The sequence below is a fragment of the Pyxicephalus adspersus genome, chromosome 5, assembly GCF_032062135.1.
Source record: "Pyxicephalus adspersus chromosome 5, UCB_Pads_2.0, whole genome shotgun sequence".
In the NCBI taxonomy this organism is placed as follows: Eukaryota; Metazoa; Chordata; class Amphibia; order Anura; family Pyxicephalidae; genus Pyxicephalus; species Pyxicephalus adspersus.
The window spans coordinates 101,886,323-101,901,314 of NC_092862.1; the positions used below are offsets into that span (position 1 = coordinate 101,886,323).

The 14,992-nt window shown below is 36.7% G+C and overlaps 1 protein-coding gene across 3 annotated transcripts in view; it reads right to left on the reverse strand.

Moving 5' to 3' along the window:
- MYRIP (myosin VIIA and Rab interacting protein) overlaps positions 1-14,992 on the reverse strand; it is a 233,507-nt gene that overhangs the window by 186,619 nt on the left and 31,896 nt on the right. For all 3 annotated transcript variants that reach the window (XM_072412299.1, XM_072412297.1, XM_072412298.1), the window contains exon 2: positions 4,151-4,273. In XM_072412299.1, the coding sequence (XP_072268400.1) occupies positions 4,151-4,260 (110 nt within the window). In that variant the 5' untranslated portion in view covers positions 4,261-4,273. The remainder of the gene's footprint in view (positions 1-4,150; positions 4,274-14,992) is intronic.

Here is a 14,992-nt window from a genome sequence, read left to right on the forward strand (position 1 = left end):
GCCTTTAGTTTGTCGAACCACTATGTGCGATCGTTTTTTTAAATAAATTTGTTTTTACTTTTTTCAATTCTTTGTTGTTTCTTAGATATGCCAATTTCCTGAAACATTAAGGAAGCCATTTTCTGTCTACATGCATAAATTCAAGAGATGGCTTCCTAAAATTTCTCAGAGTGGGTATCTGAATGGTATATTAACACCAGTGTCATGCCTGCACATCAAGTATTGACAAAAGCTCCACAGCCAAATCTAAGAATGTCCAAAATATTAAAAGATCTTAAAGTGGCACAGGAGCCATATTTTTTTTTAGTTATAAATAGAGTGGGAAAGGTTTTATTGCTGTCTCCAAACCTGTTGGTTTTGGTCATTTCTAAAATGATGCACTTGAAAAACAGCTGCCAGCAGTAACACTGTTTTATTAAGAGACGTTGAGAAAGTGAATCTTTTAAAATATAAATAAAGCAGAAAAAAGTTATGCTGGTCATTCAAATTTAACACCAGCCAAAATCCACTTTTCACCCTACGCCTATACCAGCACCAGTGCTTATACTCACAAATGTTTACGAAGAAGTATGCAACATGCGCGCCCATAATCTAGCACAATGCAGCCAATTGTAGAGGTCAAACACTGTCACATGCGGGTGTGCCATGAAAGCGTAACTAAACCTCGATATTTTCACCTTTTCTTATTCCATCAGAGGGAGCCACTCTTCTTAGATAAGATCTTTGGCCATCTTTATTAGCCGGGCCAGGATGATGTTACTTATCATGACTTCATTCAGTTCCGGCAAGTGCAGGGGAGGCCAGGATTGCAAAGTATCCTGGCAACCAATGCTGGGCTATGCATTTTTGACAGTTCCCCGGAGCAAGCAGACAGGTGAGAGTGCTTCTCTGCAGAGGAGACATCACCTGTTCCTTTCTGTAATAATGCCCTGCCTAACTGAAAGTTTTTAAAAGTGCAACTTTAGTTCTGCTTGAAGTGTGCATATATTGATAATACTAGCTAATGTTGACAACTGGTTGGTGAATTTCTAGGGACATCAGGGGGCATTCAAAAGAGACAGAATGGAAGGGTAAAAAATGATAACAAAAAAGGAATCAGCTCATCATCATGAGAAACAAATCACATTTTTAAATTCATTTGATAGTTTAAACATTATTGGTTGTTATGAGCAATAGGCGTTTTTTTTTTTTTTTAAACAGATAAAATACAATTAAAACTTTTATCAGTTTCCCCACACTGGAACAGTGAAAATGTATTTTCTTTGGTATTCTAATAATACATTTACCTTCTAAATGCTAAGCATAGAAACCATTCTACATAGGGATCCTATAAAATTTATATGAAGAATGCATTTGTCTACTATGGCAAAGAATTTCATTCCTATATCCACAGAATAAATAGAGCAAGTAATACATAGGATTGTCCTCAGCCTTTTTTGAAAATACATTTATTGAGAATAATGTAGTGGGTTTTTTTTATACCAACTTGTTTTGGAATGAATGTTTTTACATCAATGACTTTGATGTCAGATTGCATACATGTCAAACGTAGATCTCCGAGCAGGCTATGTGGATGTAAGTGAAAGTTCAATGAAAAGCAGGGAAGCACATGAAACTGAACTGATGACACATCGAGAAGTCACATACTATGCCTTCAGGTCATACAGAGCATCTCTGAATGTCTCCTCTGTATATTAGTCAATTCTTAATATTACTGGTTAAACAAATATTACCCAAACAACTCAGTAAATGCAATCCTAATCAATAAAGGTTGTTCCTGTAATGTGATTGTCTATAAATAAATCCAAAATAAAAATGATTTTGTTCCGATGTGCAAATCTTTCAAAATATTATAACGTATGTAATATTTTGCAGTCCTTAGATGTAACAGCTGCATCATTTTCAGGGTTTTTTAATTTACTTTTCACGTTGTAAAGCCTGCCAGGAAGAAACTTGGATGACAGCGCACACTTACTGCACTGTATTTATAAAGAAGCAGGGTTGCCACCCTAGGATAGGAAGTATGTTAGGCTTACAGAACACCTCATACTACTCTAACAGGGTGCATTTTGTGACCCACAAAGAGAAATCAGTCATCATCTACTGAAAGTTGGCTCACTGGATTTTTGGATGACACTGCACTCAAAACATCAAACATATAAAACAGGAAACACTTTCAGAATTATCTTTAACAGGCCAAAACTGAGAAATAAGAGATGATCTTTATTAAAGTTGCATACATTTTACCCATTTCACTACCAATAGAAAAAAAAATGTCACATATTTCAGACACACCGATCATAATTCTTATATTTCACCTGGAAACATCCTTGTCATCATGACATCAGTTGACAAGAAACCTTGTATTGTTTTTTTTCATACAATAGATGAAAGGGTGGATAAACTCCAATTTTTGGGTCCAAAGCCCTCTGTACAATGTGTAAACAAACTTAACCAGCTGGTACCACCACAACTTTGTTACTTTGCTGTTACCTTCTGTCATTGCTGAGCACTGTTTTAAATGGCGCTGGGGGTGATGTGGTCAAGTTTTATTCACTTACATTTTTTTTAAAAATGGAAAAATGTCACAACATGCTGCTTCTAATGTTTTTATATTTTTTATATAAAGGGAAGTTCAAGAGACAAGTAAAAGCAACCACAACCAATGCATCAGAAAATTCACTCAAATTGCCCTGATGCAAATTCTCTGTAATCCCATACAAACAGCCCTCATTCAAGATATTTCCGCATGCTTGTACCATATAATTTCCTAGTTCTCAGTTTCCTATCTAAGATTCTGCATGGTCACCCTAACCTAGTTAGGGGGTTTATTACCATCAGAGAGCGCAGTAACCTGCAGAGGAACATACGTGCTCATTGGACTTCTGGCAGGATAACAAGGTACTTTTTTTCACCTAATAAACAGATATTTTTACTGCTATATTTGGTAGACCAAAAAAAAAAACAAATAGGAAAAGTTAATTGTTAGATTTATGTACACTATATGAAAAAGTAATTATGTGCAAATATATCAATCCTACAACTCTATCACAGCCAGCATAACTGTTCTTTTGCAAGTAAATTGCATTCACATATTCCAATCAACTTGTCTTATTCACAGAAAGCTGCATCAGGATCATCACAATAAATCTTTTTTTTCTGATCTCAGGTAGCTCACTTAACTATTGGCTTTGCTACTAAATGAAGTGACTTTGAGAAGCAATCAGCAAATATTTACTTTCTTTAGATACAAAATAAGCTCAGTGGTAATATAAGTGCATTCTGTAAATTAAATTAAAGATACTAAACAAGTGTTACTGAATACATCGTACTTATATGGATTTAGAAATTGCCACAGTTCCATTGATATTATATGAGGTGACTTCAAGTGACTTTAAAACAACCTTTTTGTGGCTGACATTCTCATCATTACTGAAACAGTGGTGACATGAAGGTCAGCAGAGAAACTAGTGAGAGTTGCAGGACACCCTGGACATCATGTTTGGTGATGGGTGCAGTGGGAAAAGTATTTATTCCCTTCTGTCAAAAAAAATAACCAATATCCAAATGTGTAAATGATCCCTCACCCCCACTATGAGAACTTTGCATCAGAGAAATCAGAACCTGCAACTGTGTTAAAAAAAAGTGACTGCTTTTAAACTTGGTATTTAAACTTAAAAAAGAAAGCTCTGTTCATGAAAGGGTTAAACTCCTTTTTTTTCCTTACAAGCATATCTTTGAAGGCAATTTGTAGTACAGCATCAGGGTCACATTAACAAACACACAACACCATCAGACATTTCATTTCATTGTTGTTAAATTATTATAAAATGTAGCTCATATACAGACATATCAGAAAACAGTTATTTTTTCACAGTGCAAATTTGTGTTCTCATCACTGTGTTGGCAATACAATAATGATGCTTCAAAATTGTGGTGTAGTAGCATCCTTTGCATATCATTTTGGAATCAAGAGAGTTAAGGAAACCGCTCATGACTCATATAAATGCAAACCTCACATGCACTACAGTGCCTAAGAATGCATAAAAATACCTTACAACAAAAACATACAAAAGGCTCACATTTTTTAATATAAGTACATATTTCTATGCATTTTTATAAACTAAAACATATGAAAACATTTTCCTACCTTAACCTTTCTTCTTCCTTCTTCCTGAGGCTAAAGTCTCTCTGGACAACCTGAAGGACATGTTCTGCTTCATCCTCGGTCAGACCAGAAAGATCCAGTTTCCTTCCCATGTCTTTCTTGATACTAAAAGCAATTAAAAAGAAGCTGTAAATCACATAGATTCCTCCATCACTTCCCCACCTGGAAAGGTACTAATCGTTTCTGCTAATTATATACATTATAAATATTTCACATGAGGTATATGCACAATAAAACCCATTAGCATCTGTAAAAAAAAAAAATACTTTAATGATTCGTCTACATTTGTATGAATCTAATTAACAAGATACGATGGATGTATTTTACTGTGTGTAAGAAAAAAATAAAATTCTTCCAATACAAAATAATCATGCATACAGCAATGTGTGATAGTAGCATACTCACACCTTATCTGCTACCACCAGCCAGAGGATCTTAACGTATTATCATTGATCAAAGCAGAAAAGAGTGAACTGGATGTTGTATTTATGCTAACATATGGCTGTCGTCTAATACAGACATCTGTGGACAGAACTCCATTACAACAAGAATGCAAACGGTAATATTTCTGAATGACATAATTTGTATTTCAAAAGTGTGTATGGTAAACAGGAAAAAGCGAATGATGAATGATGTTTGTTATCCTACTGCTCTGCAAGTTTTTAAAACTCTGTTGGTTCATGATCACCTAATAACAAATAAATGACCTATGGTAATGTAATGCATTAAAGGAATATATATTGGTTTTGTAAACATTTAATACGTTATGGACTAAAATTATTTAAAAACAATTCCAAAATATTGAAAATAAATATTCTTCCCATTGTTTTACTTCTACTTGCTTTTAAGCCCACTGTTTACAGACCTCAATAACACAAGATAAATTTGACACACACAATTGAATGAAAGAAATTAGATAAGTTGTGCTGTCAACAGTGCTTCTGTTGTCTCAGTAACTAATTTGTACTGCTCTTTTTTCTTGCATTGTATACATATAGTAAAATATTAAGCAATAAGAATGAATTCTCCTTCACTTTGTACAGGTTTCCTCTTACTTTTTCTTAAGTTTTGAGGATATGAAATGGAATTTCTCTATCAAATCATAGAAAGTAAAAAAAAAAAAAGTAAAAAGACTGATTCAGCCAAAAATAGCCCTATTGAAAAATAAATTGGCCTTAGATACAAAAAAAAAAGGTGGAAACAAGAGTGCTGAAGTTTAGCACAACTTTGGTACTAGTACTGTTGGTGTTCGAATTTTGGTTGTCCTTATATTCCACCCGAATATGGCTGTTCGAATTCGGATAGACCCAAACCGAAAAACACGGGATTCGACTGTAAATTCGTGTTATTATAATTTTAAAATTTTTAAAATTTTATTTATTGAATGTGTGATTTGTGTAACTAACTTTTTACAGGTTATCCCATAATGACAGGATGATTACCACGGCTGCTTAGTGTGGTATCCCCGGGCACTGGAGGTTAAATGAGAACAAGTCTCCCCATTCATCACCTCTAGTGCTCTGTGATTGGCTGAGGAAAGGTAAACCCTGATGACAGCTCAAGCCTCATCAGGATTTTCCTTTCCTCGGCCAATCACAGAGAACTAGAGGTGAATGAATATAGAGACTTGTCCCCATTTAGCCTCTAGTGCCCGGGGATCCTGTGGGACTCCTGTGTTCTTGGATAGAGAATCTCTATTCAAGAACACATACTTTAGTCAAGCTAGGGCTGCAAGAACAATCAGGGGAGCGGAGCTGTCAGCCCTGATTGCTGCTCTTGCAGTTCTACACAGTCCCGAAAAATAACCCAAATTTTTCTCCCATTGACTTAATGGTGTTCGAATTCGACAATCGATCTCCAGAACAATATCGTCCTATTTGATTGAATAGCTGTCGAATCGAAGTGAGATATTTGACCAACACTAGGTACTGGGCCTTTTGTTTCTTTAATGGCGACTCCAACTTCAACTTGTACATGAAGCTAGCCTGGCCAAGTTCTCATTCCTACTAATAGCATCCCGAAGAAGGATGATGAAAAGAAATGTCTTTCATTTGTAACTCTTATCCATTTCCTACATAACGTATTAATTTTCCTGCATTGGTCTGTCAGAATTTCTAGAAGCAAGCTAATGAATATCTGTTTTTCACCTTGTTTACAAGACATTTTTGTAATAGAGAGGCAATGTGTGATGTTAAGTTGTAGACTTGATACTATTTTAGGTGCTCAAATATGTTTTCATCTGTCATCTTTAACTTTGTGGATAGGGAAGTAGCTTCATGCTGACAATTCATGTTCAGCTGAAAGTCTGTCTCTAGTTTGAATGTTTTTTTTAGACAAATACATGCATTCAGGATCTATGGTACCTTTGGTAACTTTTGTATGTTTATCAAAATTGATCCACAGTTTGACCACTAACCTGCTACCTACAATTTTCTTTTACTTGAGTGTGTTTTACTTGTACAGTTAAAGATACTTTAATTAATTATGTTTTATACATCATTATTCTCAACAACAGATGGGTGTTTAGTAGTAGGTATTTTAGTTTCTTCTTTTAATTAAGAAAATTCGACATTTGATTCTATTGAAGATAGATCTGTTATTGGAGGATATAAAGGCTTGATGAATCTTTGCCGGTATTCTGATGTAAGAATATGTAAAAAATCCTTCTAATGTGCGATTGTTTTGCTATTTTTTCCCCTTGTTTTTCTACTTGCAGACTGCTTTATATTTGTCATTGACAGGAAGATTGTGAACACATAACCATCTCATTACTGATTAAAATAACAGTGTAATTTTTGATGCTGCTTTTCATACAGTGAAAAATTGGCCACAAAAAAAAACTAATTATCTGTACATAATCAGGTCCAGGAATATGGTGGAATTTAATTCACAGATACAACTGAAAGGTCACTTTATATATGGTATACAGTATATACAGAGGGAGAGAAATTTGCTGCAGATTGGTTGTATAAAGAGTTGTATAGCAGTTATTCTAGAAACAAGAGAGTTGTGCAGGGGCAACAATTATGAATGATGACAACACTACAATATGTTTGCTCCCGGGCTACAAATTCTGGAGAGGATGTTTGGTTTCTTAGTAGTTTTGACAAGCTGATGACAAGGATCTGCCAAGTCCAGGTATGTTACGTTCCCCTAATCAAATTTTTTTCAGACCTAGTATACTTAAACACCACAAAACAAGAAAAGATTGTTCTGGACGACAACTGGACAACAATTGCAAATTTTGCCTATAGTCCAAAAGAACCCTGCTTACCTTACAAATAGCATTGGATCTGATTCCTATATTAAAATATTTCTCCATTATCCTTTAACAACTGTAACTGTATTAAATTCAGTCTTTTTTTATAAATACTACTATTATTATTATTATTATTATTAATAATTTTACCATTACTGTATTCCATAGAGCATCCACTAATTATCTTTTAGATGTCTCTGTTCAGATTTCTTGTTCTTGGGTTATAAAATTGCAAAACCTTTGAGATTTATTTTATCATCATTGCCATTTTGTTTTTCAGCCTAAAACTTTGCTAACTTAATTTCTAATTGCAATTTATATTACATCCCTTTAATGTAGTTTCAGTTCCATCATGCTTCTGGGGATTAAATGCTTTTCTTCCATACTTTATCATATCTAAAACTTTGCTGTTCAGCTATATCTCTGTTCTTTTATTAGAAATAATGTTGTTCCAATAGAGAATGTACTTAGTATTTTAACATTATGTTTGGCTTTGGTGTGTGTTTTATGGCCATCAGGCCATTTATGGAGTGGGCGGAGCCACCCTAGTGGCTCTGATCACCACAAGGGAACGGCCCCTGAAGTGAAATCCCTCTCCTCCTTATGCATTGTGGAGGAGAAGGATTTACCTAAAGGGAGCTTTTCTGCATTTACCACGGCAGCGGAAGTATCAACGGCGGCCGCGGTAAATAGGGGAACAACTGCAAGGGAGAGGCACTGGAGCCCTGACGACTCCAGAGCTCCAGCGGCTCCGGTAGTTCCTAATGCCCTCTGGCTGATCCGCTGGGCAACCCGCGGCCCTGGAGCTACGGGTTGCCGGCCAGCATTAGGCCGGATGGGCCAGGGGGCGTTAGGCCAGAACGAACTACCAGCTAGGCCGTATCTGGCCTAAGGGCTGGAGTTTGCCGTCGCCTGATTTACAGTCTTTGCCTTTAGGAATAATGCTTGCTAAGCAAGTGGGGACCACTGTAATATATCTTTCAGAAATTGGTGACATTGACAACCTAAAACATTGTGCACGGCTCTGAGGGGATAAGGTTAGTTATTTGTTAGTTTGCTTTTTTTGAACAAGCATCTGAAACAATTGTGTCTGTTATCATTATGTGTACAGTCTGAGCAAGGGCAACTCTGCCTAAATGTATCCCAAGGTAAAACTTAAATTCAGATAGAACTGGAAATGCTAAATTCCCTGTTTTTGTTTTTTATTGTAGTGTCCCTAATGGGGCGAGTCACCCTCTATATTCTTCTACCTTTGCCACAAGGACAAAAAGTGATAGGGCATCCTACATTTTACTACACAAGAGGATAAAAGGAAATCTTCCAATACGGACACCTAATTTTAGGACAGTTCTCTAAGAAATGATTTTCCCTTACTTTACAAATTATTTCCCCTTACTTTAGAGCCGATATTAGGACAACAAAAAGAAAAAATGCTCACAACTAAACACAATAGGATAAATATTGTGGTCATCATTGAACAAAAGTATCTGGACCTACATCAGAATCAGAATAAACTATAATAAAAAATGACCCAATCCAGCACAGCTTTCCCACTAACCTGTTTGGACAGCTGTGCCATTTATTAAAAATGCTGACTTTAATGTCCCATATAATGTATGTAAAGGTAATATCATCTTTTACAACAACCACATTACTATTTGCTGGCTTTTCAGTTAGAAGTAAAATCTGAGCTCCAACAAAGTCAGCAAAATAATGTTTTGATAACAAAATTCAATATATAATATATTGCATTGTAATTACACAATGATGAAATCTGACATAGGTTATTTTTAAGGTATGGGGGGAGCAATATTTATCTGTCCACCCCTGACCTGTCTCCCTCAGTCCTGGATAAGGTCTCATGCTGCCTGTCAGCCATCTCGGTGCCGCTCCGTCGCTCTCCCCCTCCCCTCTCCATAGAGCATGAACGGTGCTGTATGTACAGCATCGTTCATGCATCTTGCAGCCCCTTGTCGTTGGAAAGGATCGTGAAAGATCCTTTCCAATGACAAAAATTGCAAGTGTGTACGCAGCTTTAGGCTGTGCACAGCTGAAGGGGATTCTAGAGGCTGATCAGCTCCTGATTCAGTCCTGCACTGCTATTGGCTGCTGGGACATTAAAGCCTTTCTGCTCCCAGTCATCAGTGACTGTTGTAGCGTTTAGCTGGGCTAAACTGTGCTGGAGATTTGTTGTCTGATTTACTGTTGCTGACCTTGCCTGTTTCTGACACTGCCAGTTTTGTCTTGCCTGGACCGACCTTTGCCTGTGACCCCGACTCTGCTTGTGTTTTGTCCTTGTGTACTTCGTTTGGTGGACAGATATTCTGTGTATAACCTCTGCTCTGTATTCTGGACTTGGCTATGTTGGAATCTTGGTACTGCTATCTGTGGGCTCCTTACTTGTTGCCAGTCCATTCTCAGACATCCCTTGCGCAGTGAGTCCTGGGGGCAACCGAGTGCTGGGAGATGCAACCAGTCTCCCGAGGCTGAGCGAGGGGTTACTAAAGTTAAAGACAGCGGTGTTAGATTGGGGGTCTGGTAGGGACTGGTGCTGACCAGGGCCTTACAGGTGCTATATAATAATAATAATATTAATTGCTGTTCTACCTGCACACCCACTGTTTTCTCTAGCCACATCACAGCCCTGCTGCCACATATACCCACATAAACACACAAATTATCTGCCCTGGATGCAAGATATAATATTTGTCCCTGCAGCTCATCATCTGTGTACCTGCCTACAATAATAAAACCAACTGCCTGCATCAGTCATAGTGAATGGCACATGTAATCTGCAGGATGGGGACAAGCTGTAGGGGAGCTAAGCTAATGTATGTAGAAACATCACAGGGAAAAATGCTATCAAGCCCAAGATAAACAATGTTCTATTATTTTATTACATCATTTACACATATTTGCTTTTCCTTCATATCTTTATGAAAAACCAAATTATTTTTTTTCGCAAATAAGGATCATTCTAGTTTTGGCTTGGTTTTTATACTTCATTTGTGTTTCCTGAATGACATATGGGAATGTTAAATATGGTCCAGAGCAGGCTGATGTAATTAAGAGCATTTAACTTTGCTACTTCCACAGTTAAATTGACAGCTCATTCCCTGAAGGCAGAAGTGATGCAGGGCAGAAATATAACATTCACCTATGTTTCTGTTAATATACAGAGCTATATTACATTAAATTACTTCAATGTCTTCACTCAGGTCCTAATAATATGTGCCACGTCTCAGAAGAAAAAAAAATACAAAACAAAATGTTTACCTATAAAAATTACATACTTACAAGCAACAAAATTAAATTTTGGTCCACAGCTTAGACATTTTTTTTTTATTTATATGCACAGTTTGTAAGCCATGTTAGTACATACTCTTTCAACGAAATGACCTCATTGAGTATATGTCAGTATTCCATGCTGTGTTTGTGTTTCTGGAATAAATTAGAACTCAACTACATCATTACTTTTCCCTTATGACAAAAGCTGATGTTGCTTATGTTATCACAGCTATTTTTATGCTAACGTTTAATTAACCCAACCTAGCAAAACAAAGGCAGGTCAGGTGTTTGCATTCACAGGAAAATATATACATGTACAAAAAAGAAGAACTTTGCTATAAACAAATTACACCTACCATACTCTAGGAAAGTGGTTTCAACTATCAATGCTTTGCTGACCACTTAAAACCCAGTCCTAGATGGCATGGACTATTAATGTCTACATTCACTTCTACATTCATACTGAATTTTAATATTTTTGCTTGGCTGCTTTCATTTAATGCCAATCCTCCTTTTTTCCACTAGTATTACATTTTCTAAATGTTATCCTTTTACCATACCCTGTCAAACAAACTCAGTTTGCTCTAAAACTGCTCACCACCTCTCAACTCATCACTAGGTGTGAGGGAAAAAGAATTTGCCAGTTGATGCAAACACATGCCTATACTCTGAATGGCTCACCTGTATGCACACTGGTGCCCATTGGCCTTTTTAAGGTTTAGCATCCCACAGCTTTCTTGCTGGGTCTTCAACTGTTTTTTCATCTGAATTGATCTGTGACCTGTGATGTTTTGTGTTGATCCTGCTTAAAGTTCTGACCTACCTCTGTATTATCTTGTTGCTTGTCTCTTGGCCCTCTGATCAGCCTTTTCACCTAACCTGATTCTGCCTACTTGTTTTGTCCTGCATTGCTTACAGGTCACTGCCCAGCTACTTATTTGACACCGCTTTTGTCAGCTGTACTTGCTGACCACCCGCTTTTGACCCAGCTTGTCCTCAAAAGGTATTCTTATTTGTGGTTGTGTTCCTGTGCATCCGCCATGACCAATTACTGACCATCTGCCTGCTTAGTGGAAAGACTTCAACAAGCCTCAACCAGCCCAAACCAAAGTTGCCAAAACCCATGCCGATCCACAGCCTCTCTGCCCCCTATCACCACTATCAGATTCACATGGGCTGGGGAAGCAGGAGAGGCTATCCCCACTGGTAATGACAATGGTGCCCTGGCTTCTAAATTGTAATAAATGGGATTACCAATGTTAGGAATCAATTATTACCTCTATATTACTTAAGGGAGTGTTTCTAAACTTATTCATATATACAATTCTTTGACCTTAGTCAAAGCCATCAATAAATAGGTTTGCCATTAACCAATAAACGCGTTAGTTGCATTTGTTGCTTCAATTAGGTGCACTATGGTTCCTTTACCACCCTACATAATGAGCATAATGATGTTCACCACAATTGTATTAACCATGCATGGACTGAGCAACCTATTTGGGATCATTGGTATGTTATCAGTGACTTTCCCTGCCCTGTACAAATCAATTAACAAGTAGGCTGACATGCAGCACACTATCACATTTACACCATTCAAATGTAGAACACTTGCAAATAAATATGATACAACAATTCCCATGAAACAGTCTGTCAAACTGAAAATATGAGAGGCAGAATAAAGAATCACATTTGCTATGTCCACTGACAGGCATGAGAAAATATTAAGAGCAAACTGAATAAAAACAGTTTCCAGTTCATGTACACAACACAATTTAAGGTAATGATTTCCCATCAGCAAATGACCATATGCCAATTATACAGTCATTAACAAATCTCCTACATTTTATGACTTCATTGAACAATGACAACTGATGCAAGGCTTGGGAATAAGTCATCAACAAGCCTGTGGTACAAAACCAGCAGATGCTATATCGTGATTGTTGGTTATGAAGGTTACAGTATTTTCTTCTGCCCTATATACAGTATACAGTGTCTGGATCTGATCAAATTAGTCTTATTGCACTAGCCATGCATTGAATGTCATCCTTACGGTCTATGTGCATACAAATATAATGGTTTACTAGCCTTCATGAGGTGACCTTTTTGTGCAGTACTGTACATTGCATAACAAGTGGTACAAATTATACACCAATTTGGAAAACCAGTACAAACTATGACAGTGGAGATGGAGTGGCCCAAATAAGTTTGGAATCAACAAGCCTCTAACTAGACTTCAGCACTCTCAGATTCAGATTCTCCATTTCTTCTCAGCAATAGAAACATAAAATGATATCTAAGATCTCAACACTTTTTTAAAAAAAAAATGTTAATTGTACATCATGTAGTCATTCTTTTAATTTTTCCCTCCTATACATTTATTATTTCTAAACAAATACAGTACATTTTTCACTCCTACACTATAATAGTACTATAGAGTAAAAAGGTATTGCTTTTACCTCCTGCAACTGCCTTCTACCAGGGCAATACAAGGTGTTTGTACTGTCCAGCAGTAGAAGTGGGTAGTTTTTTTTTTAGAATTATGTTTGTTTTCAATGCTTTGCCACTTTATTTGAATCCAAAATATATGTGTGGCTATATTCATAACTGAAATACAGTAAAAAGGTCAAACAAAAAAAAACTTCAATTTGCCACATGTGCCTAAAAAATCAAAGCAAAAAATAAAATGATTTCCAGTCTTTTGAAAATGTCTTTCTCAAATGTGCACAGTTTTTCATGTTTACCAACAGGATTTTTTAAAAAAATCTGATTAAAATGTGTGGTCACACTTTAACAAGGTGAACTAGTGGTCATGAATGGCAGAGTTTATTACTGTGCACAGCACATCACAGTATAGTATTTTTCTTTAGCTAGCTAAAATAAATCTGAATCATTAAAAATAAAATATAGACTTGTTAGCACATAATAGATCTCAGTTTAGTTAATGGTCATGGCCCTAAGATTATGTTTTTTCTGTTGTTTCTCTAGATAACACACAATCCAAAAGCAATACAGACGCTTCTATTAGCTGAAAAAAGAAATGCAAATTTTCCATAAACTTTTGTCAAACCAACATTTTCAACATTCCAATAAGCACAATAAATAGATCTACCAATATGTTTATTTATTATTGTTATCTGGTGCTAATTCCAATGTTTCTAAACAACCATTTTACTAAACTATAATCAAGAGAAAAGAGAACAGCTGGGATCTACATCTGGGGCATTCCAGCGGATAAAATAAAAAATGATTGTTGTTGAATAATAAATGTAGATGCAGATATCTGACCAAAGATACAGGTTATAGACATATTGCCCCTGATTCATCAAGCAGAATCGGATGATCGCTCGCACATTCGTATTCGCGACCTGAAATCGTACGCCGTCGCGCTATTCAGCAACTGAAAAAGCTCGCGGCCGGAGCCGCGCATCTCCGGCAGCTTTACACTGGCAAGGTTGCATTAAAAGTCACTGTTCCCCTAAAAAATCATTCTTTCTAATGGCACACACATTACCCATAGCCTTATATAGCAACATAATTGCTATGATCTCACCAGTGACAGCTTAACAGATCCTCCTTAATCGCGCAGCTGAAATCTAATGAAGCATTACAGATTCTAATTGACCTGTAAAGGACTGTAGATAATTATGCACAGAACAGAGAGCAGGTATGCGCTAATTAATTGCTATGATCTCACCATTGAGCTTAACAGATCCTCCTTAATCGCGCAGCTGAAATCTAATCGCCTAAATTGGAAGATTCGCGCCCCCTATTGCTCATTATTATGAAGGCAGGAATCCGGCTGGCAGTGAGGAGGCGCGTGTACGAGCACACTCGAGTCCGGACCGCGGTAAACCGCGATCGCTGGCCGCGCGTACTTTCGCGCTTCCAGCGAGCGAAAATTTTATTGATGAATCAGGGGCATTGTGTGTGTGTGTAAATATATTCATCATCCTTTGTATATGCTTCTTTAGACTGTCATAATAGTTTCCTAGCCCTGTATTTATTACTTTCTGTCTGTTTCATTTACCACAGGCAAACCAAGGGTTCAAAACAATTAAAATCTGCTGGTCCTTAATATATCCTAATCCAAAACTGTAATAATCTTAAATTTATTTTTCAAATTAAATCATGCCTTTACTGCCCCCCACCCACCCCACTATCAAAATGCAAATGAAATGAAATGTTTAAATAAAAACCTTATTCACATATACCTTATTGTAAATCCATATTCTTTATCATGGGTATAGTGTCTCTATACTTCAATTCTACTGGTTTCA